A 25,612-nucleotide genomic window follows, 5' to 3' on the forward strand; every position below is an offset into this window, starting at 1 on the left:
CAGGTGTATGCTAGTTGTTGTTTTTTCTAAGAAGTCTTTCGAGTGACGATGTACTGTGACTCTTGCTAGTAATGCGCATTGTCATCAACTCCATTGTTAGATTGTTTTCCAGCACAGTGGTTAAGGATGGAATATGTAGCAAAGAAAGTACACAGATATGCCCACACAGAAAAGAGGAAAGTGAAATAGAAAAACCACTGCAAAGGTCACCGGCATCCAGGGAGGAGGGTGGGCACAAGTGAATCTGCAGCATAACATGCCACAAACAGATGCTTACTAGGTAAGTAACATTTTCCGTTGGAGGCATGTGTGGCTGTAGAGACAAATGCTGTGCATAGACTATAAAGCATTCCTCCCAGTTGCAGTAGTTTAAAAACTGTATGAAGTACTGCCTGGCCAACACTGGCTTGTTGGCAGGCTAGCACATCCACACAGTAAGTTTTGTAAAGGTATGTAGTATGGACCAGGTAGCTGCTTTGCAGATGTCAGCTATTGGAATGTTACCCAAAACACAGAGGCGCCCTTTTTTAAAAACTTTTTTTTTTAAAGAGTGAAGTGGGTTAGTGTGGAGAACAATCCTATCTCTGTGTATTTTAAAGTTAGGTTCTGAAGCTCACTGACACATCTGAGTGAAGTTCTGGCAACCAGAAATGCCACCTTACAAGAGAGAAACTGGAGGGGGCAGAGGTTTGAATGGAGTTTACACAGTATATTACTGAGGTTCCATGATAGGGCCACAGTGGCGCCTTTTTTCAGAGTGGAGTAGACTCTAGGAGGAATGAGAAAGGTTCTCTTAGCTTTAGCATAGTATATCTGGATGCACTTAATGATCCATATTGCAATACCTGATTTGGATAGGACCTTCCCTTTATGGGGTTTGGAGAATGTAATAAAGAGCTGATGTGTGTTTCTAAACGGTTTATACCTGTCAATATAGTACATGAGGGCTCGCTTAACAACCAAAGTATGGAGAGCCCGCTCCGCAACTGATTCAGGTTGTGGGAAAAAGACAGTGAGTTCAATGGATTTATTAAGCTGGAACTCGGAGACCACCGTATGGAGGAATTTGGGGTTGGTGCAGAGAACAACCTTATCTCTGTGTATTTTGAAGTTAGGTTCTGAAGCTAACCGATATGCCCAAGTGAAGTTCTGGCAACCAGAAATGCCACTTTCCAGGAGAGAAACTGGAGGGGTAAGAGTTTCAATGGAGGACCCATGTGTCTAGTCAGTAGAATAGAGAGGATTCCATGACAGGGCTGGTGGAACCCAAGGAAGAATGACTCTTGGGATGCCCTCCATGAAAGCTTAAATTACTGGAATTCTGAAGTGGGAGATGTGTTGTCTGTTCTGAAGACAGGTGGCAATAGCAAGTAGGTGCAGCCCTATGTAAGTGAAAGCCAAACCAGAAGTTTGCAAGTGAAGTAGGTAGCAGATAATATCCTATACTATGGCTGTTAAAGGGTCAATATGTTTTGAATGACAGTAGTACACAAACCTCTTCCACTTGGCAGCATAACAGGCACAGACAGTGGGCCTGTGTGCTTCCTTGAGAATGCTCATGCATTCCAGTGGAAGATTATGTTACCCAAATTATAAAAATTCAGGAGCTCAATCGCAATATTGAGAGACCTGGGGATTGGGGGCCTGATTTCTCCATGGTTCTGCCCGAGAAGGTCTGACCTATTTAGGATACTCTCATGTGGTGCCACAGAGTACGATCAGAGTGGTAAACCAGGGTTAGCAGGCCCAAGTGGCAGCCCACAGATGATGGTAAGAGACGTCTGTTGAAGCCTCTGAACCACAAACGAAGTAGTGGGAGAGGAGGAAAAGCATAGGCAAATATCCCTGACCAATTCAACCATAGGGCATTGCCCCAGAACGGTCAGCGTGGGAACCTGGAGGCAAAGCTTGAGCATTTGGTGTTTTCTGCCGTGGCGAAGAGGTCCATCTCTGTGAATCCCCGATGGCAGAAGTATTGGAGGAGGACATGCAGGTGGGGTTCCCAAATCTTGGACTTGTTGCCACATCCTATTGAGGAGGTCCGCAAAGTTGTCCATTCCCAGAAGGTACTCCACTAGCGGATGGATCTTGTGGTGGAGAGCCTACAGCTAAATGCTCTGGCCTAGGTGAGAGAGCTGGAGAGATCAGGTTCCACCTTGCTTCTGAAGATAATACACGGCTGTCATGTCAGTCTTGATGAGGACTACCCTTGCCAGTCAAATGAAGGAAATTCTTCAACGCAAGGTGAACAGCTAGCTGTTAGAGGTTGTTACTGTGGGGCTACTAGTGACTGAGTTTTCACTAGCCTTGGAGAGTGAGGTCCTGTAAGTTTGCATCCCATCTCGTAAAGAAGGCATCTGTTGTAATGGTCCTCTGCGGAACGGAGTCAATAAAAGGCTGCCCCTTTGTGTTCCACCACTGCAAAGAGTGACAAGTGTGACGGCAGATGAACACTAGTTCATCCCAAATGCACTCTGTTTCGGATTAGTGGTGCACTAGGCACTCCTGCAACGGACGCATGTGGAGCCCGGCATGTGGCACTATGGCAATGCAGGAGGTAATCATGCGGAGGAGGCGGATGACTGTCCTGACTGTGACTTGGTAATCTGGTCGAAAATTAGGGATTTGTGTCTGGAAGGACTGTGTCCTTCCTGGCAGCGTTTGGATAGGCCATGCTTCTTCTAAGTTGAGGATTGCCCACGGGTAGGGCTGTATCTGGAGGGGTTGGAGGTGGGATTTTGTAGCGCTGATGGTAAACCCAAGCACGTGAAGGAGGTTCATCATAAGCTGTATGTGCTTGTGGCATTTCTGAAGAGTGGCACTCTTAATGAGGCAGTCGTCTAGATAGGGAAAGATATGGACGCCCTTATATGCGCAGCTGGGCGGCAGCCACATCGAGACATTTAGTGAACACCCTGGATGCAGTGGTGACTCGCAGGGAAGCATCTAGAACTGGTAATGCTTTACGCTGACTACAAACCAGAAATATCCGCAATGTGCCGGGTTGATTGGTATGTGGAAATAAGCGTCCTTCAGGGCCACAGAGGCCATTAAGTTGCCTTGTTGCTGTAGCAGGCGACATCCTGAAGAGTAATCATGTGAAAGTGCTCTGAAAGAATGTATTTATTTAGGGGCCGGAGGTCTAGAATGGGTTGGAGGGAACAGTCTTTTTGGGGAATCAGGAAGTACAGCTCTTGTGCCCTGTTGATGATGAAGATGCGGGACAGGTTCTAAGGCCCCTTTTAGAAGGAGTGCTTGGACCTCTTCCCGTAGTAGATGATATTCGGCCAAGCGGGAAAGAACCTTTATAGGCACCCTATTAACCCCCTGCCCATGGCAGGTTTCGTGAGATTGTAGGGAAATGAGAGGCAAGTCAGGGCTTAATGGTGGTGTTGGCTCCTTTGTGGTGGCACCTTTACTTCTGCCTTTTGAGTTGTTGCCTCTGTAGGACCCTCTAAAATAGCCTCTAGGGAGGACTGCTAAAAATTGTAAAATTGTAAATTGATACTTGTATAGCGCACTACTCACCCGCAAGGGTCTCAAGGCGCTTGTACGAATACCGCTGTGGAACCCATCCTGGCTTTCCCTGTGAGGCGTCCACTCCTGGGCACCCCCAAGGTGGAGGCCAGGCATCCTTTAGCGTTGTGGGGGCCGTTGTGGAGATTAAGCAAGCTATTACCCAGAGTTGCAGAGTGGGACTCCATGATTGGAATAGGCACCGAGGCGAGAATTATCAGGTCCGTGGAATTTTAAGCCCAAGACCCACCGAGGCGGGGAATTGAAGCCTGGTCCCGGGCCAGACCTCTGCATCAGGGTCTGCCGCTCTAACCATTGAGCCACACTTCTCCACTGCTGGGTTTATGGGCGCTATTAAAATGTGGAGACCTCAGGGAAGGTGGTCTTTGAGCCTGCACGGCATGGTTGCAGCAAATGGAGCCGCAAATAGTAGGTGTTTAAAGGGCACTTTGCGATCTCTGTATTTTTCTTCAACTTGTAGTCCAAACTGATAATTGCCATCAAACACCAGGTTGAGCAAGTTTTGTTGGTTTTCTAGTTTGAAGCCTGAGATACTACGGAGTCATGCATGCCTGAGCAGGACAATGTAGTTGACCTCCCCACAGCAGTGTCCGTGGCATCAAATATGCAGCAGATGGTGGCATGATCTCATAGACCCTTTTCCTGTGCTCCTCTGGGAGATGTTGTTGGAGCTCCTTCTTCTCATCCCAATGGGCACATCCATATCAGGAGACCATCCCAATAGAGATGTCAATTCACCAATGGTTGGCTGATAGTGCAGCTACCCTCTTCCTCAGTGCGTCCATATGTTTGCTTTATCTGGTGGAGGGGCATCACCAGTAGCCTGGGAGTTAGCCCTTATACTGGCGGAAGTGACAACCAGGGAGTTGGGTGGATGTAGCTTGTTCAAGGCTTCCTCGAAGGACAACTGACATTTGGACGGCTAAGCAGTAGGCCCTGGAGGGCTGGTGAGAATCTGGCCATTCGGGGATGTATTACCAAGTGTTTATGTCGGGCATCAATTTCCTCTTGTAGTTTATGAAGGATCAGCTCGATGGTACCCGAGCTTAGGCCGATTTTCGTGATTCGCAATGAGGTTCTCGGCTCAGATGCCGATTTCAATCTCTACGCCTAAGGTGTCAGGTACGATGGTCGGGTAGGCTCAGAGGTGGGCACATGTGGCGCTGAGGCCTCAGTGGTAGAAGATCCTCGATCTCCAGAACAGAGCCAGAGCCCTCACCAGGGGAGACAGCTTCCTCATCTGTGGCCAACGATTGTGGGTGGTGTTCTCCATCAAAGTCCTTGGGGCCGAAGAGGTCTAAGGAGTCATCTCTGCACCTCCTGGTATATCAAGATGTCGAGCCAGACGATCACGGAGGGTCTTATTGAAGCAGAAGAAGCGGCAAGTGTCACAGGTAACCTTGTTGGGCTCAGGAGCCAGGCATAAATTAAAGACTTTATGACGGTCGGTTCGAGGGTATTTCGTGTGGCAGTGAAGACAGTAGCGGAGTAGGTTCTGTTCCATCACCGTGGAGGCATGGTGGGGAGACGCAGTTGGGGGACGGAAGGAGACATATTCGAACCCAATGGAGGAAAGAAGAAAACAATCTAACAATGGAGTCAATGACCATGTGCATTACCAGAAAGAAGAAGAGTCACAGTGCCTTGTGATTCTAAAGACTTTGAAGAAAAACAACTTGCACACATCCAGGCCCGACACTAGATGGAAAAAGTATTTAAAGCATGTGCATTTATAGCCACACATGCCTTTCATAAACGGTTCCAAGTTTTGGCATTTCCAGTTTATTGCAACCTTGTGATGGTTTGTCTACTCAAGTGGGGAGCTGAAAGATCCAGAGATTTTAAACAGGATTCTAAAATGGTAATATCACAGATGAATAGCACAGACTCATCAGAAGTTAAGGTGTTACTGGCAGAAAAGAAGACTGGGCCAACCAAATGGTAACTTTTAAAAGTGCACGTCATTCGAAGTGTCAAATTAACGTTGGCTCGAAGGATGCTTAGCTACAGGTTTCTGCTCCCCAAAAAATTACATGGTAAACTGGCAGAGGTAGCCCATCAACTCCCTAGTATCATATCAATTCAAATGACATGTTCTCAAAGAAGTTCCATTGAGAATTCCTCCAATAAAACGTCTACATGCTGTAGAGCTATAACCGACATCCCCTCTATAATGCTCACCCAGCAGAATCAATAGTCTTATGGAACCAACTAATCAGGAAGCAGTCGGCAGAGAGCTGCATTTCAGTATGGTATAGGATGTCCAGGAAGGTCTGTTTATTAGCTCAGTGATATTAGTGCTATGTTTAACTGCTAATTGAGTTTTTACAGGCAGGACATCTAATTGTGTCAGGATGAAATGTAATCCAATGCCCTGGGCAGAGAACGTGGGTTTCACAGTTTGTTAGCTTTTAACAAAAGTATTGAGTCCTCTAATAAGGAGTGATGCATAACTAAATTTGAGTGTAACAAGTTATTTCTTGCAGCATTTAGCTACAGACAGGAATACCACCGGTGTGGCCATGCAGTGGCCAAGTGCTATCACGGTTTAAGTAACAGTGGACTGGCTGATAAATGACCACGGTTGAACAATAATAAGTATAGTAACCCAAATAAGACAATTCCTTTAAGATGGTAAATATGTAGGAAACACAAACTTTCACTAGCTGGGCCTAACACTAATCCGGAAAACATTTAATTAAAGAGAGAAAAGGGAAAAACCAAAGTCAGCATTGTGTGATTAAAACTGGAGTTGGCTGTCACAGCAACATAGATAGGGGCATTTTAAAACAAAATGTAAGGAGCCCACCTCCGCTTCTTCCTCCTCAGAGTCAACAGCTGGGAAATCCTCCAATGACTGCTTAGTCCTTTCTGACCCGTATGCCCCCAGGGCAGCTTTTCCTTTCCTCTGCTTGGCCTCAATGGGGTTGATTATACCTAAGGGAAAGAAACAGTGTTAACAGCGTCTGGACTCCCATGCAACACAACATATGCAAACAATGTCCTTTCCTATGGCCACCGAATTAATACTAAAGACCCATATGTTGAGGTTCATGTGGAAGAAGGGTGTCCTATTTGTTGAATAGAGCAGAATGTCCCTTATCTGGGGGAGCCCTTCACCTCCACCCTAAGACAATAGGCATTGAAAGTTACTTTCACCTGGTATGTGTGAAATGCAAGAGTGATCTTTAGCTCCTTCCAAGCTCATCATTAAATACCATCACTGCAGTTTGCGCCTTGGTAGGTAGCAGTGAAATGAGATAGAGAAGGATTTTAGGAGCAGCTCTACAGAGGTAAGCAGTGGTAGCAAAATGGTAAGAAAGTGGTAGCAATGAACATTACAGCAGAAAACAGCACACAGAGAAAGGTGCTGAGTAAACAGTGTGGGATTGATTCCAGGCACTGGAAGAGCCCTACATTAGGATCTCTGTGTTCCCGGTGCCAACCTCCTAGCCCTGGACAGCACAGAATAGTTAATGCCAACCAGAGACACATTTCTGCCCAGCTCGAGCAAAGGTGGATGGAACAATAGGCATCCTGTCACAGGGGGTGTGACAACCTCCCAGACAGGATTTAGTGTATGTGGACCGGGTGGGTGCAATTCCCAGCACCAGCAAGTCTGCATGAGGGGCACATTCGGTGTCCCTGTGCATAGTCCAGCTCAAACCAGTTCTGGGAGCAGTTGGCTCCTGTTTTGGCGCAAAACTGGACAAAAGACATGGGAGTAACCTCCCCTCTGTTCAGACCCTCCCGTGGGAGGGTCCCCATAATCTTCCCAACCCTTTCCCTAGGGTACTTAAGGGCTTACCTGGGTTTAGGTCCCAAGATTCGTCATGGGATAAGATTCAGAATAAAAAGTAACAACAAAAGAGTGTGAAAATAATATACACAGGACTAGTGGTTCATAAAACAAGGCAATTGTGACACTGCGAATCAATCTGAAGTTCCTCGGGAACCCTCACTCACCAACATAGTTGGTGACATGCTTCATCATGGGGTTCTCCTGGGGGTACCTTGTGTACCTCCAGTGTGCTTCGACGCTTTGTTAAGGCGGAGCAACAAGATCAGACTAAAGGGATAGTGATTATCAGTGAAAAAAGGGGAAAATTTTAAAATGTCAAGATTCATCCACCGATATATTTAATTGTGATGAAGCTTAGACGTTAAAAACAGTGAAGGATGTGTAAACCTGACTATTAGTGGGTCAGATACATCCAGTTACGGTCATATTGGTCGACATGTTTCAGCTTCTAGTGTGTGATTCACAAAGCTTTCTTCAGGACCTAACCAGAAAAATCAAGAAATCCACCAGGGCGGTATAAGCTTACTAAAGCCTATCCTGACCTCAGGTGTAAGGAACCGATACACTCACGGTTTTCGTTATGTGCCTTCCGCAATTCCGAAAGGATACCTGTAAGGGAATAATAACACAAATGCAATGCATCAACATGTGATTATCATCTGTGTATTACTTTATGCCAGGAACAAATTAATGCAGTGTCTATTGAGGGACAAGGAAATCAATTTAATTTCATTATTCCCACAGGCTGTGCTCTAACACCGTATTCGAATTAAAAAATCCATAAGTGATAATTGCATTATGAATAATGAAGTAGACCTAGATTTTAGGAAATACTCAGTTGGACGTTTCGACCAACGAGTCATCGAAAAATTAAAATTACCAAACCAGTGTGACTACGATAAAAAAGGCACTGATGACCAAATGAATTAGAATGGAAAATAAAAGGCACTCACATGTGTTCAAAATGGTGCTGTACTCCTTAGGCCAAAAAGGTGGGTTATCATCCGTGATCTCAGATTGGTCATTACTTAGTACCGGCGGTGTATAGTCAGGGCTAGCATAAGGATAGATTTTAACATAAGAGAAACGTTTCAGATCCTTCTGAAACTTCTGAGCTTTGGACTGTGTTAATGTGTCTTTATACTCATTGATCTCCTTATTGAGCTCATCCAGTTTCTTTTTATAGCCGGTCTCCGGGCTCGGTGGTTTCACGTAGGTTTAAGAGCCAGGCAGTGGACTTGGAAGATGTGAGTACCACAGACGGTTCTTTTACTATCGTTTGGCTCTTTGTTAAATGCCGACTTGACGGAGCAACTGAGGGGCTTTCGGATTAAATGCATCCTTGCCGTTTTGTGTCCCCCATAGTTGTCCTGTAGTCCCGCCACCCACCTTCTAGGTCTACTTCATTATTCATAATGCAATTATCACTTCGGGATTTTTTAATTCGAATACGGTGTTAGAGCACAGCCTGTGGGAATAATGAAATTAAATTGATTTCCTTGTCCCTCGATAGACACTGCATTAATTTGTTCCTGGCATAAAGTAATACACAGATGATAATCACATGTTGACGCATTGAATTTGTGTTATTATTCCCTTACAGGTATCCTTTCGGAATTGCGGAAGGCACATAACGAAAACCGTGAGTGTATCGGTTCCTTACACCTGAGGTCAGGATAGGCTTTAGTAAGCTTATACCGCCCTGGTGGATTTTTTGATTTTTCTGGTTAGGTCCTGAAGAAAGCTTTGTGAATCACACACTAGAAGCTGAAACATGTCGACCAATATGACCGTAACTGGATGTATCTGACCCACTAATAGTCAGGTTTACACATCCTTCACTGTTTTTAACGTCTAAGCTTCATCACAATTAAATATATCGGCGGATGAATCTTGACATTTGAAGGAATATCTCTTGACGCGAAGGAGTCACTTCCCTACATACGCAGGCACCTCAACACTGCTGACCGATCTGGTGATCCCGAGCTCCTGCGGACTCCGAAGATGTCCAACAACACAGGTGGTGGTTTCCTACGTCCCTCGAGGCCCGGGATATCCTCTCACCGAGTAGGAGGCCAGTATCCCACGTGGGGGCTGCAATAACCGAATCCGAGTGCATCGCGTTCTTTTGCAAGTACAAAGGCTTGTTGACAACTTTGTGACAAGTGCATTGGGCTCCAAGCAGCCCCAACCTCCTGCAACTTCTTCCACCAAGATCTTTGGCCACACCTCTTCGTGGGCACTGTGGCCTGCTCCTCTGGTGAGCTGCTCGAGGTCCTCGCGCAACTCTAGTGCCTCCAGCTTGTGGGTCCATTTGAGGGTCACCTTTGTTTCCTTTGGGCTACCCTGATTGCTTGGGACCTGCCCTGACTCCCCTGCTTGTAGTGGTTCCCTGGACCTTGAGGGTCCCAAATTTGCACCTTCTTGACTTCGGCGTGGGCTGCATTTGCCAAGGCTTGTTGGTGCTCCTGCCGGACACCGACCCCTCAGCACTGGACATCCTTCGTGGGACAGCTCGTATCCGGGTCCTGGTCATCCTTCGCATTGCCTCATCCTCGCAGCTGCAGTGTCAAGGTCATCGTTGTCTTCCCTGAAGCATCCGACAACAGAGGGCATTCGTCTTCCAAGTCGCCTGGTCACTCCCGAGTGACATAGACACCGCCCCGTCTTCTTTCAGGTACTCCTCTTTCAGAATCCATGTTTAGATTCCCTCTACCAGCAGCGGCACTTTCATGAAGTCCTCAAATGGGTTCAACGGTGGTTTCCAACGTCAATTCACTCCTATGCACCAGGCGTCCCTGGTGTAGGTAACATGGGTACAAGGGTATCCACAGGTGGGGAGGCTCTCCAACCTTCTGACTTCCAAGGGGTTTCTTCAGGGTCTGTTGGAAAGGGTCCCTTCTCTTTAAAAATCCACTGAGACTTGCACATAGACTTGTACAGAGCATGCGGGCGTGTTCCCACATTGCACACGTTTTCCATGGGGTCCCTATCTACTTACCTTGGATGGTTCTGTAGGTCCCCAGCAATTCTACGTCCTCTCAACACTGTCCTGACTCGAGTCGTGGTTCTTTTACCACTTTGTAATATATGGTTTGGTCCCCCCATGGGGTCCACGGTGTATATCATGCTATTTACTGTATTTCTAACTAAAGTATTGTGTGCATTATGTTTATCTCTGTGTTGAAGATACTTGAACATTCTAGGGAGTATTATATAATAAATACATATTTTAAAAAATACTTGGTGTGGTTCTTTTTCACTGCTCACAGCTACCACTTCGAGAGCTTTCTAAGGTTTTCTAAGACATCTTAAATCACCATTAGGGTTGTCTGGACGGGTGCAAGGTGTCCACTTACATAAGTGTACATCATATAACAGGCCAGCTTCTCACACTGCCTGTGTTGTAACTTGGCTGCCGATACATAGAGTGCTTTCACTGCTCTCAGTTTAACAGCTAAGACCAAGGCTTTAGTTCTGGACATTCATAGATCCTATACACACTCCAATAGAGAACTCGATTTTAGTTGTGCATCTTCAAACGTTACCTTGTGCATTTTTTCCAAGCCCTCTGCCTACAACGTAGCCCATTTTCTGCAGTAGTTTCTGGCCTATTCCTTTTGTGTGTTTCTCCCAGCATCCAAAGTCCGCGCTGGATACAATTCCTCCAGCGAACACCCGCTGCTGTGAAGGCTTGAAATTTCCACCCTGTGGGAAACAAAAAATGCGGGTTATATAGATTTGACACCTCCAACTCCTGCTTCCTCACATTTTTGATGGCAGACAGAACATACATCTAAAAAACCAATCTGACCCATATTCAACAGGAATTTACTTCTAGGCACAATATAAAGCCATTCCCGTTACACTGGATCTGAAAGGAGAACTAGCAAAAAATACATGCATCCAGTCTGCATGGCTCACCACGAGTACATCACGCGGAGTGTTCCATCAGCCAAAGCTAGCATTGCTAACATATAGAGCCATCCACTCCCAAGACTACTAGCAAACAAGCTGTCCTCCCATAGACATTTCTCATCTCTACAGAGAAATATGGCCCTTCCACTGGCAATTTCTCTCTTCAAAAGGCAACATATTCTTTTGTAAACTTTTTCAAAACATGCCCCAAGAATATTTACCACCGCTCTTCAACTTTTACATGTCCTTTAAAATGAAGGCCCAAGTTTAACATTTAAATCCTACAAATTCGATGGAGCATGAAGGCAAAGCAAACTAACAGAGGCGATAACTCTGTTCTGAGGTGCTCTGGTTTCCCTTATCATATCATAAGCCTACATTCTAATCAAGGTCTAAACTTCACCTCCTGTGTTGGACACAACTCTACTTGACCAGTTACAACAGCACCTGGACTGTACCTCCCAATTTTTCTCTCCTTTATTGCAGCCCTGGTCTCTGTGTACTTTTTCTCGGTTTCTACTCCTGCTCCACTTTAATAAGTAAGACCTACTAACCAAACTTAAACAGGATACCAGGGAAAGGCAAGATCTTTTCCACTCTCTCATTTTCCCCACAATCCCTACGGGTACTGGCATGTCCATCATTCAAGACTCACACGCTAGTGTGTGCCCACGGGATTTAAATTTGGATTTGGTTGGATTTTGGAAAATTTGAGACTGCCAAGGAAATAACATTTCAAATCTACATTTTTCCTGCTCAAGCAACTCATTTTTGTGCTTTCTGAGCTACAAGGATGATCTCTTCAGTGAGCTCAGTTGTGTCTTTTCTAGATTTTTATGAGACCACTCCTTCTTCACCTTAAGAAACAATGCCTTTCGGTGCATCATGACTACCAAGCAGAACACTGTTCTTTATCCAGTCATTTTGGAAAATCATAGTCTACTTAAAACTTAGAGCATCTACGGAGATATGACAACTTTGGGTAATCTATTGATTCTATCCGGAACTTTTTATACCAGAGATCTATAAATGTAAAATTCTGAACAAACCTTCTGGCTAGAATCTATGGTTTACCTACCACCAAAGAATGCCAACTCGCCGTACACTATTTCTGAATAGTGATGGGTTTCTTTTTCGATTTTTTTGTTAAGCTTTTCCATGTCTAATATATTGGTAAGGACTCTTACTTGATATTTTTTCTAGAGTGTAATATTTTATTTGAGACTTCCATCTAAACTTCCATACAGCACTCTGGTGCCAGGTTCACACTTTATAACACGTAATAATGCCAGATCGATGTACCAGGAGCATGACCAAGGTATGTCTGGACTAGACAATGGTGAAATTAGTGCCAAGATGTAACATTCTTCTGCATCTGTTCAAGGATGGCAGGGATGGAGCCTTTTCCTGCGCTAAACAAACAAGACTGCTACAGATACAGTTTCCCTTTTACTACATGGAGTTGTATACAATCTTACACAGATGCTTTGTACTTTCTGGAAGACAGTGACCTCAACTGTAATACAATTGAAAATAAATTGAAGCTACCCAGAGGTTGCAGAGATTTCATTATACCGTCCCTTTGTCTAGCAGTGATGAGCTCAACTTTGCGGACTAGCATGCAGGTATGAAGAAAAGACCGAGGTCGAAACCAGTAGGATCTAGGTATCTAGGTGACAATTACAACTAAACCAAATTTCCTAATTACCAACAATTCTCCATAAGTGGTACAACACGAAAACGCAGTTCACTCCACTCTGGGAAGCCGGGTAGGCTGGGCAATTGCAAAGGGTTCAAACAATGGGATCTAATTGGGATCTCCAGGGTCAGCGACCTCTGAAACCAGGGGAGGGCTATCTCATTTGAACAATTGCTGGGAAAGTATGAAATGCCGGCAACAGAAAAATTCAGGTATCTCCAAATTCGACATGCACTGATGGCCCCCCTCCTGCCAGAGACTGCCCTCCCGGAGGCTACACCCTTGGAGGATAGGCTTCTTACGGACCGTATTGATCGAAGGGCCATCTTCTTGACGTATAAAAAATTAATTAAAAAACATTCAGACCCCACAGTAAGTCTCTGTGAGACATGGCAGGCAAATGTGGGGAAGCTAGACGATAAAGATTGGCAGGAGGCACTAGAATCCCCAAAGGTGGTGGCAATACCCTCCAGACTGAGGCTGGTGCAGCTCAAAGTGCTCCACTGGATTTACTTTTCTAGACTGACTTTAACCAAAATGGGGAGAGTTAATGACCAGCCCTGTCTACGACAATGTCAGGCTGTAGGAACATTCTTTCACACAATATGGAATTGTCCCGATATTCTAGCATACTAGGAAGCAATCATGAATACAATAACAAGAGTTAGTGGTGTTCCGGTGCCACCAAAACCTAAACGCTGTATTTTAAACATATGGGAAGCCACTGACCTCAATCACGCAGCCCGAGATTGGGCAACTCTAGGCAGGACAATAGTTAAACGTAATATTGCCAGACACGTAGGAGTTCACACTGTGCCAACACACACAGACTGGTGCAACATGGACTGGGTCATGGTGGCCGAAAAGGCAGTATATATTAACAGAGGCTGCCCCAAGAAATGGGAACGGATATGGGGAGGGTGGGACAAATTCGAGGGGAACATCTGCACACTGTCGACGGGGAGATCCGGTTTGGAAAAAAGCTGAATGATGTACTAAAGGCAGTGTGAGGGGGTGGTTGTGGGTGACGTGAACTTCCAAATAAACAACCAAGTCGGAAGCGGGAATGTAATATCGAAAGTCAATAAGAGATTGCATGTACAAATGTATGTCAATTATGCTCTCAAGTCGTATATTTAAGTAACAGAATTTTTTTTAAAGTAATTGTTCATAAGGACCACATAGAATCATGGAACGGATGATACAATACAAATGGCGTTTTTCCCACTGAGTATCCAAAGAAAGCAGCCCACAGCCTCTGCTCAACTCACAGTTTTTAACTTCTTTGGCTCAAACTCCTTAGGAAATTCTTCTCGTTTCACGGGCACAGGCACTTCTTCATCCGAATCAGAGTAGAGCTCTGCCTTGTCCTCCGGTGCCGGTCTCCGTATTCCAGCACTGATAAAATTGACAGGGGCTGTATAATCTCGCGATCTATGATCACATAAAACAAGAAAAAGAAGGAAAACTTGGTGGACATGTAGTAATTTTATACCATTTACATGCATGGGTTACTTATTTGGATTTAAATTAGGATATTCCAGAAGACTATATAACCCATTTAAAAGTGAAAAAGAACATGGACAGCACAATATTTTCGCCACCATCCACAAAATTCATTCACCAACATAAAAAGGGACCAGAAACTGCTAGAAACAAAGCTGTGGAAGACCTAAATAGGTTGTCTAGTTAAGAAGCCGGATGACAGACAGTGTCAGAGTCAGTTTCTCTCAAACTCTCAAGACCAGACCCGCAATGGAGACATCCACGGAAAAAACACACAATGTGTGCTTAACATTCTCAGTAAGGAGCACATACAGCAAGAATACATGCCCATCTTAAGATTCCATGAACAAAGACTTATAGGAAAAACAAGATAATAGGGATAAATAGTAATACGACTAAAGGAAATGCATGCATCCTCTGGCTGTGATGGAAGGTTATATATAAGGACACCCTAGAGTAACACACTGTATTGCCAAACATATTAACAGGCTCTTTAAGACAACAAACCGCACCAAGAGGCCAGAAAAATGGAGTACAATTTTGGATATAAAATTTGAGCAATATAGCACGCTTTAATGTGATTTTAGAAAATCATGGTAGCTAATAGTACACTGATGTGCTGTGCCAACACTTAAGCTTAAGAAGAAAAGCCTGTGAGAAAGTCACCCTCTTGTCTCTCCAACAAGAAATGGACTAAATCTGCCTGCCAAAAGATTTAGTGCATTTATTTTATTCAGTGCCACAATAGAGCTGCTGAAGATGCCTAGCAATTACTTGTCTCCTAAAAAGAGATGGCCTGGACTGACGCCTGCAACCACCATCAAAGTCCTTATGACCGAGAAATAGTAATTGGTACCGTATGAATCGGATGAACTGTTTATACACAATAGGCGCAACAGGACTGTCGGGGGCTTAGAGAACCTTCCTAAGTCAAGGTGTACGTTACACTTGCCTCATCTGCTACCAACACTAGATAACTCACTCAGCTACACATCAGGTACACATCAGATTTTCTTGTGTATTTCTGAAGGCCCTACTGGCCGAGACCAAGGCATTTACAGAAAAAACACGTTCTACCAAAGGGAGGTTTGCACTGCCAGGAGCTTGACAGTAGTTTTAAAGGACATTGGTTACTAGTGCAGGGTACATATAGCTTGTCACATACACATTTAGAAACATTATACATAACACACTTATCATACTTTTTGCCTCCAAAGCTGGGTCTCTCATCGTCTGAATCTCTTTCTGCCCAGATCCCATATGTTGTATCTTCCTTGGTTTGAAAGTGACGTCGGCGGTTTGGGTTAAACTCATTCTGCAGATCCCAGTCTGTGATCTCGAAACGTTCAATTTCCACACCATCGTCGTCATCATCTTTGCCATATAGATGAGACATCGACATGATTCCCTAGAAAGTAAATAAAACATTTTACGTTCGATAAATTGTCAGTAATGCACCTAAGGTAATATTCAAACAAACTATATCTTCTTCATAGCATCTCACAGGATGCCTGCAACAAATACATTCCAAGCCATAGAGGAGTAATAAGGCATAATTCACATTTGAACGTACGGACGCATTAAGATTAGTTGAACATATTCGTTAATGAATAGAAATGAAATTTCTTCTGTGGTGGCTACACTATGGTCAGTCTTTCTCCATTCCCTTCGCTTCCTTGAAAGATGCTTTTCAGACCAATTGTCAGTGAAATTGTTCTCCCACCCTTGCAGCTCCACCATCAAGTGAGGCCCTCCTGAGCCCCTGCACGCCCGAAGTGTTGGTGTTCGAGGCCCTCCGTCACCCGCAGGTTATATCTGTGCCTCATCCCTGGTGGTCCAATGGACCTCTGACTCCTTCTCTCGCTCCACTTTCTGCTCCCTTCATCTTCTCCTTTCTGCTCCGTTTCCTCGCTTTTCACCCTTTAGTATTTTTCACGCTTTTACTCTCTTATTACTTCATCACTTTTTCATTCTGCTACCATCTTTCTTTTTCCTACTTTTGCGCCCGTTTTTCACACCGCTGCTGCCCCCGTAGCCCCTCTGCCCAGCGCGACAAGCCCAAGCCGATTTCTCTTCCCAACTCCCTGCTGTCCAGCCCTTCTCCAACCCCTACTTAATGGCGGCCGCCAAAGGCAAGCCAGTCTCCGTGACCCGAACACGGCACCGCCAACGCTACAATCCAGCGGCACTCCACGCACTCAACCCAGGTCGCAACAACAACTGAAAGCTAGTTTCACCAGCAGACACTCACGGACCCTTCAGCTGTCACCGCTGGTGGCACACCTACAGCACCACGGATCGAGCACAACCTGCCCGCATGAACACAACCGCACCAAAGACCCTGCAATGTATCCTCCTCAACGTCTGATCCCGCCACAAACACGCCACCGAAATCTGGGACCTCCTCCACAGCACCACCCCAGACGTCGCATTATTCATCGAAACCTGGACCAATACCATCTCGGGACCGGACCTCGCCATCGGCCTAGGATACAAGATCTCCCGGAAGGTCCGCCCCATCCACCCTGGAGGAGGAATCGTCCTGGTCCTCAAATCCACCCTCCAGCTGAGCACACTCCCCAACGAGCCCACAGACATGATGGAACACCTACACTTCAAGATACAGGCCAGCCCTACCACAACCCTCATCTACCCACACCGCGGACCATTCACCAACTTCATCACGGACATCATCTCCCCGCAAGCCATCGCATCCACCAACTACACCTTGCTGGGAGATCTAAACTTCTACCTCGACAACCAACTAGACTCCAACATCACATCCCTCCTGGACAATCTCCACAACATTGGACTCTGCCAGATCGTGACCGAACCCACGCACTCAGCAGGACACACCCTCGACCCCCTCTTCACAACAGGAAACTCCATCACTTTCAGTTACACCATCGAACTCCTGTGGACTGACTATCGATGCATCCACTTCAACTTCAGAACACCCACCATCCACAGACCCCAGGACCTGCTCCCATGAAGAAACTGGAACAAAATCACCGACGACCAGCTCACCTCCTCACTCAACAACTGCATTCGAACCATCGCGGAAGACGACTTCAACACCGCAGCCCGAACTCTGCACAGATGGATCTCCGACAGCGCCAACACCATAGCCCCCCGCAAGAAGAACAAGCCAAGAAAGCCAGATGGTTTACCACCGAACTTCGAGAGTCCAGACGCACATGCCGCCGCCTCGAAAAGGCTTGGAGGAACTCCAAATCTAAAGAAGCCCACAACAACTTCAGAGCCGCCACCAACGCCCACCACCAACTCATCAGACATACAAGAAAAACAGCGATCAAAGACCGAATCTCCACACACGTACACAACAGCAAAGAGCTCTTCAGCATCATCAAGGAGTTCGCCCAACCCACCAGAGTCTACAGACATCCCTCCATCACAAAACCTCTACGACAAACTCAGCACCTTCTTCCATCACAAAATCAAGAACATTTACGACAACTTCGACGAAGACAGCCAACACACTGAACCCTCACCAACCGCCCCCGACACCCTGAAGTCAACGATTGAGAGCTGGATAGCCCTCACCACCGAAGATACACTGAACACAATGAAGTCAATCCACTCTGGGGCCCCCACGGACCCCTGCCCCAGCCACATCTGCAACAGAGCTGCCGACACCATTGCACCCATGCTTCGCCACACCATCAACCACTCCCTTGCGAATGCCTCTTTCCCCGACGACTGGAAGCACACCGAGATCAACCCCCTCCTAAAGAAGCCCTCATCGGACCCCACCGACCTCAAAACTTACAGACCCATCTCCCTGCTCCCGTTTCCAGCGAAAGTCATCGAGAAAGCCATCAACAGCCACCTCGCCACCTTCGTCGAAGAGCACAACTTCCTCGACTCCTCCCAAACCGGCTACAGAAAAAACCACAGCACAGAAACAGCCCTCCTCCCCGCAACAGACAACATTCGCTCCCTCCTGGACAGAGCAGAGACAGTAGCCCTCAGCCTCCTCAAACTCTCAGCGGCCTCTGACACACTCACTCACAGCACCCTAATACGCAGACTTCACGACGCAGGGATTCAGGAAAAGGCCCTCGACTGGATCCACTCTTTCCTCTCCGGCAGAACGCAGCGGGTCAGACTCCCTCCTTTCCTCTTGGACCCTACTCCAACCACCTGTGGAGTCACCCAGGGATCCTCCCTCAGCCCCAGGCTGTTCAACATCTACATGGCTCCGCTCGCCGCCATCGTCAGAACCCATGGACTCAACATTGTTTCATACGCAGACAACACCCAACTCATCCTCTCCCTACCCAACGCAGCCAAACACAACTTTCAAGAAGGCATGGAAGCAGTCTCCAAATATATGAAAAGCAGCTGCCTACAACTCAACACTGACAAAACAAAAGTACTCATCGTGGGCCCACACCCCGATGCCTGTAACAACACCTGGTGGCCCCCCGCCCTTGGAAACCCCCCGCCCTCAGAAGCCCGCCCACCCCCACGGACCACGCACACAACCTCAGAATCATCCTGGACTGCAAACACAAAATGGACCGCCAGATCAACTCTGTTGCATTCACCTGCTTCCACACCCTCCGCCTCCTACGCAAAACCTTCAAATGGATCCCCCTCGAACACAGAAAGACCGTCACTCATACCCTCGTCACCAGTAGACTCGACTACGGCAACAAACTCTATGCGGGAATAAACAAAAACCTCACTCACAAGCTACAAAATATCCAGAACGCCGTCGCAAGACTGGTCCTCAACCTGCCTAGACACTGCCACATCTCTGGGCACCTACGCACACTCCACTGGCTCCCCATCGAGGCTAGAATCTCCTTTAAGATTCTCACCCACGCACACAAAGCCCTCCACAACACCGGACCAGCATACCTGAACAGCCGACTCAAATTCCATGCACCCCTACGATCAGCCCAGCACTCCAACGCCGTGATCCCCCGCACCAGGAAGTCCAGATCGGGAGGCCGCTCCTTTTCCTTCCTCGCGGCCAGAACCTGGAACGCCCTACAGCTCCACCTCAGACAGACATCACTCCCCATCTTCACGAGAAACCTCAAAACATGGCTCTTCGGTAGACCTCCTCATTGATTAACTGGAACCTGCACCCTCCCTCCTTCCCAGCACCTTGAGACACTTACGGGTGAGTAGTCGCGTTCAACAAACCCATGATTGATCGATATAATACCCAATCGTGAACATTCCAATAACTGCTCACAAATTTCAGTAGATTACACTCAAAACATGTTTTTAATATGTTACCTCTGCCGGACTTAACAACCTCTACACTTTCTTTCCTTTGTCATCCCAGAGTCACTGTTGTCATTTAAAAAGTTTAACATACTAAATTCTTTACAACTCAGTCCAGCATGGGCATCAGGGATAATACCCTTCTGATGTTCCTTCTACCTTGCTGACAGCTTGCACTCTGTTCTGAGGCTCCATCAACTCCATGCTTATTTCACATAAGTCTTGCATCGACAAATTCCAGAGCGACACCGTTAGCTACACCAGAGTTACCAATAAAATGTTTTACTGATAACTGCGATACAAGGGGGACGTGGGCTAGTATGACCTGGAAGAGTCATGCTCACTCTTTATTTCACTTGCAACAATTGTCACATGCATCCTTTCCCCCACTGCCCCCTTGCTGGGTCCCCTGTCCATCAGGCCCAGCCTCCACGTGTTGATCTCAACACAATGCCTCCTCCAATACTAATGAACCACTCTAATTTAGAAACGGCCCTGGTGGTGCTCAAAAAAATCATTAAGCATAAGAAAAGGAGAATGTTGGCCCCTTGTTACACAGATTCCTTGAAGAATGCATAGTCAGCATGTAGCAAATTAGAACGGAAATGGAGGTCGTCATAAAAAGCTGAAGACAGAGTTATTTATAAAAAGGCCATCAGGCTTTATCTCTATAATATTAAATTGGCCAAGAAAGCCCACATTTTAGATCTAATAGACAATGCTGTTAACTCATCTAAAGAATTCTACAAAATTCCTAAAGAATTCACTAATCCTTTATCCTGTAAAAAATCTATTCCTACATCCCAAGCTTTAGTTGAAGATCTTGCGTTTTTTTTTTTTAATGAACAAATTACCAAAATCTATAACTCTTAGGAAAAAAAGGAATTACACATGAAATAGAATTAGAGTACGTTTCGGAGGAAACTGGATGTCCGGTGCTGTTGGAGGAGTTTAATATGGTGATACCAGATCAAGTGAACTCCCTTATAAATCAAATCAAGTTCGGATCTACTGCAGATTTAACACCTCCTTACACTATTGCTCCTTGCCTCACTGAGTTATTCAATCTCTCTCTAAACCTTGGAGTGGAAATCAGCCAGGATTAAACCTATTCAAAAAAAGACCTACAGCGAATTTTAATGATTTAGGCAACTTTACACCTATTTCCTTGCTACCTTTTCTGGGGAAAGTAGTGGAAATCTTGGTTATTTCACAACCGACAGCATTTTTGGAAAACCATAATCTGCTTGATCCTTCCCAGTTAGGATTCTATTCATTATATAGCACAGTGCCTGCGCTGGTGAAGGTCCGAGACAATATAAGACTTTCTTTAGATGATGGATACTCTTCCATGTTGTTCCTTCTGGATCTGTCGGCAGTATTCGAAACCATCTCTCGTGCATTTATTTTTCTTTATAACTCTTTTTATTGATGACAAGTTTACACACTGCAAACACTTTACAAACATAAACAACAGTTTTTATGAACTTTGCCCATAGATCACAGAGGATGTTCATACCATGGCAGTAATATATTCAGCAAGTTTTTCACTTATTCTACCCCAAATCTTGCCCCTTTCTCTGTTGCGTGGGCTCGCATATACCTTCCCTGTAATTGTTCCACTTTTAACAAATCTGTGACCACTTATTGGGACACCCTCTAGATCATACACTGTCCTCTTTGTCAACATGCACCAATCCATATCTCTCTCCCATGCTGCTAAGGACGGTGGCTCCTGTGCCCTCCACAGTCTTGCAACATTCCGTTTTGCAATTATCATACCACGTGTCACCCATAGTGTCTCTTTGGTGTTTAGGTCGGTAGGGTCCCATATATTCAGGAGGCACATCTTTATACTGTAATCAATCTCACACCCCATCACTCTGCCATGCACTTTGTAACCTCCGACCACTACATCTGTATACATGTACATTCCCAGAGTAGATGCCCACATCTTCTCATGCATCCTGGTTCAGTTCTATAGCCCATCTATTCCATTGCAGGGCCCGCAAGATAGATTCTGTGGAGCACTTTCAATTGTACCAGTCTATGCCTAGTAGACATAGATATCTCCTTGGAGGAAGCCAGTGCCTTGAGCCACTCCTCATCCTCAAATCCGGAGGAGGGAATCAGACATGTTATTTATTCGTTTAATCAGACATGTTATTTATTCGTTTCTTAAAAGTCAAAGTAATGGATTTCTCTGGCATGTACTCATCTAGGATTCTGTCTTCTAACGGGGAGGATTCTGATGGCGTCTCCCCCTTTGCTATAACCGCTTTCAGTGCGTGCTTCATCTGTATGTATCTGAAATATTCTGTGTTGGCGAGTTCGTACTCAAGTTGCAATTGGGTAAAGGTGACTACCTCTGCTGCCATCAACAGATCTCCAAACTTAGAAATGCCGATCAAGTCCCATTGGTCGAAGCCCTTAGTGTGTCTGAGATTGCCAAGGACATCCATGTCCCAGATTAGGGTAGCATGTGTTATTTTACCCTCCCAAGCAAGGTTCTTCATAGCCACCCGCCATATCTGTACCGCATGCATTGTGGGGTCCCTCAGGTTCAGTTTAGTGGGGCTGGTGTATAGCCCCCTCGTAAAATCTCCCCCTGGGAGCAGCCACCTATCCATTTGATATCCGGGGTCCCCCGGAGGCCTATATATGCACGGATTAATTGCAGTAAGCTGGGCAGCCCAATAGTATATTTTGATATCAGAGAGTGCAATTCCTCTGTCATACCACCCTTGTTTGAGCTTCTGAATGGATATCCTAGGTGGCTACACCCCTCCCATTTCCCCCATAGGAGCTCTCTTTGGGCGCCTTCTATAGATTTAAAATAATCTGCCCCTACCGGGCGAGGCGAGTTATGCAATACATATAAAAAGCATGGTAGGGCCATCATTTTGAATAATGCCGCATGCCCCAACAGGGACATCGGGAGAGATTTTCAATGTCGGACATCAGATCTTAGTCTTTGTAGCGGGGGCAAGAGATTTCGTTCATTAAAAAAAGGGTAGAATCTTTATAAACATAGATCCCCAGATATTTAAATCCTACTTCACTAATATTGATACGCCTTGGCAGTGTAGGCATTTTACCACACAGAACATACATGACTGATTTGGACCTATTTATACTATAGCCGAGGCATTTCCCAAATGCTATAAACCTATGCATTGCTCTATTCAGGAAGGCACCGAGCGACGCCAAATGCAACAGCAGATCATCAGCATATAACGAAATACGATCCTCGCACTCCTCGGCCCATTTTAGTGCTCTAACAATAGGGTCTTTTCTTATCCACATTGCTAATGACTCCAACATCTGGGCAAAGAGCAAGGGGGAAAAGAGGGCAGCCCTGTCTGGTTCCGCCCCCGAGGGCAAACATTGGGGACTTTCAGTTGTTGACCACTACTTGGGCAAGTGGGTTTTTGTACAGTATCTAAACTGAGCTCAAAAAGCCTGGGCCAAATCCTAATTTCTTTCAACTGAGAACATGTGGGACCATACAATTGTGTAAAATACCATGGCGGCATCGAGGAATACCACCACCTCGTCTTCTCGTATTGTATTCACTCGATCCATCACTCCTTGAAGCCGTCGTAAGTGAAGAGAATTACTCCTGACTGACACAAAGCCAGACTGGTCTGGGTGCACTAATTTGGTTATAACTTGTAATAAGCGGGTGGCAGTATTTTCACTAGAAGTTTGGCTTCTGCATTAAGTAGGGCTATCGGTCTACATGAGGAGCATTTGTTCTTGGTTTTTCCGTTTTTGTGAATAACCAATATGGCTGTGCAATCGATGAGGGCTCGCACTCTGCTGGCTCACCCCTTCGCACGGTGCTGCTGCATTTCTCCTTGACGCCCTTCCAAGGTACGCCGCACCCCTTGAACGTTCCCCCATATTGAATTCCGCTCCCGGCTCACCCGAGCGCAAGGCGCCTACTCTCCGTTCTGACCATTCCCTCAGTTACGCCGCATACTCCCATTGCTGGTTCCGGTCCCGTCTGGGACCGGCGGGGTTTTTCCTACTTTACGCACGGAACGGAGTGACGGCTCCCATCCACTTCTGCATCCTTTTCTGGGTCACCCGTACCCTCTCAGACCTTGTGCCACAGTGCCTGTGCCGAGAAACAACCTTGTTTACTTCCTCCCTTCGCTCTGCTAACTTCCCAGGCATTTTTGTTATCGCTTTGTCCTGAAGAGATCCCACTACCCTCAAGGGGATCGGAACGTCATCGACTTCCATCTCTAAACTCTATTTTATTGATTATCTTAATGTTTGAGTATGAGAGGTTTATTTGACTTTTCCTGTTATTTCCTATTTTTATGCACCTAAAGTCACCCTTTTAAGCAATTTGCCTGGGTTTAAGAAATCGGCTGATTTCCCTTTTACTCTGTCACGTTAGCTCACTCAATGTTCTTGCTTATCAATTTGTTCGTGAAACTTTATTAAATTGCATTTACTATTACTTCTTGCATGGACTATGGTGTAATACTCCAACTTCTCATTGAATTAATTGTGATATTTTATCCATTTTTTGTGTACGGGACCTTTGTTCCTTAAAATTGTAATCAGGGAAACAGCATAGCCTCTAATTACGGCATTAAAGGCCTCCCACAGTGTCTGTGCGGAGTCAACTGAGTCTTCATTCTCACTGAAGTAAAGTTCGGTTTCTCTCACTAGTTTCTCTTTTATCAGGGGGATCCTGAGATACCAAGGATTTATTGGGGCCATTCTACCAGTTCGTGGCACCCCAACTTCTATCAAGGCCCAGATGGGAGAGTGATCTGATATTCTCTAGCTAGGTGTATCACTTCACTGATCTGCTCTTGCTGGTCTTCTGGTGTTAGGATATAATCTATTATAGACATGTTGTGGTGGGCACCCGAGTAAAATGTGTACTGCTGCTCCATGGGATGGCACGCCCTCCACATATCAAGGAGTCCCATTGCTTATAGGAAATTATGGATTTGTGTATGGGCAGGCGGGAAGTCCCTTGGGGGCCAGCATTCAAGTTTGTATGAAACGATTGAATTGAAGTCACCGCCATCAAGGAGTCTCCCCTCTGGCTAAGTAAGCAGGAGGACACCTAGGTCCCTAAAGGCAGAGGTCTGGAGGCCGGGTGGCACATATACTGATACCAGGTTTAATATGTGACCCTCCTACATCACTGAAATTGCTACAAATCGACCCAAGTAATCCGTCCATGTGCGATCAACAGCCATCTGGAGGCTTTTTCCGCATCATAATGCCCACTCCTCGAGATCCGGTACCGAACGCAGAGTGTGCCACCAGCTGAAAACCCAATCTGGTCAGTACCTTGCAGGCATTCCCCAACAAGTGTGTCTCTTGGAGTAAAATCACATAGGGCGAATGTTGCTTTACATATTGCAACATTATACCTCTCTTTAGCTTGTTGCCCAAGACATTCACATTCCAGGACAACAATTTAAGTCCCTGTTTTAGAAGTGGCCCCATTTCCAATTACAGTAATAAGGTGCTTCATCAATAGAGTCCATCCAGGCCTCTTGCAATTTCGGTATGTCGCATCCAAACGTCTAGCACCCCGCTTCTCTCGCTTGTCAGTGCAAAGTGTAAGAGCCCTTGTGGCCCATTTCTGTCGTACCATGTCATCAGTATGTAAACTAAACTAAAAACTCAGCAATCTTTCCCTACCCCCTTTTCTGTCTGCATTTGTTTCTGAATGTATCTTATTGTGCTCTTTCCTGATAGCAGCGAAGTTACTCGCTGACAGAAATCCCGCCCCCCCAACATCCTGTATTCCCACCTCCCACCCTGCATGGCGGTATTAGAATCTACTGCCTCCCCAAATCTGCAGTGCGCCTATCGCCCACCCCTGAAACTATTGTTACGTGGAGCAA

At 45.9% G+C, this 25,612-nt stretch overlaps 1 protein-coding gene across 2 annotated transcripts in view; it reads right to left on the bottom strand.

Annotated features, from left to right (window-relative positions):
- The window catches only part of TFIP11 (tuftelin interacting protein 11), a 134,617-nt gene that overhangs the window by 77,617 nt on the left and 31,388 nt on the right, over positions 1–25,612 (bottom strand). For both annotated transcript variants that reach the window (XM_085643515.1, XM_085643516.1), the window contains 4 exons: positions 15,665–15,870; positions 14,228–14,390; positions 10,888–11,047; positions 6,347–6,474 (listed from right to left, as the gene is read on the bottom strand). In XM_085643515.1, the coding sequence (XP_085499641.1) occupies positions 6,347–6,474; positions 10,888–11,047; positions 14,228–14,390; positions 15,665–15,864 (651 nt within the window). In that variant the 5' untranslated portion in view covers positions 15,865–15,870. The remainder of the gene's footprint in view (positions 1–6,346; positions 6,475–10,887; positions 11,048–14,227; positions 14,391–15,664; positions 15,871–25,612) is intronic.

The sequence above is a fragment of the Triturus cristatus genome, chromosome 3_1, assembly GCF_964204655.1.
Source record: "Triturus cristatus chromosome 3_1, aTriCri1.1, whole genome shotgun sequence".
Classification (NCBI taxonomy): domain Eukaryota; kingdom Metazoa; phylum Chordata; class Amphibia; order Caudata; family Salamandridae; genus Triturus; species Triturus cristatus.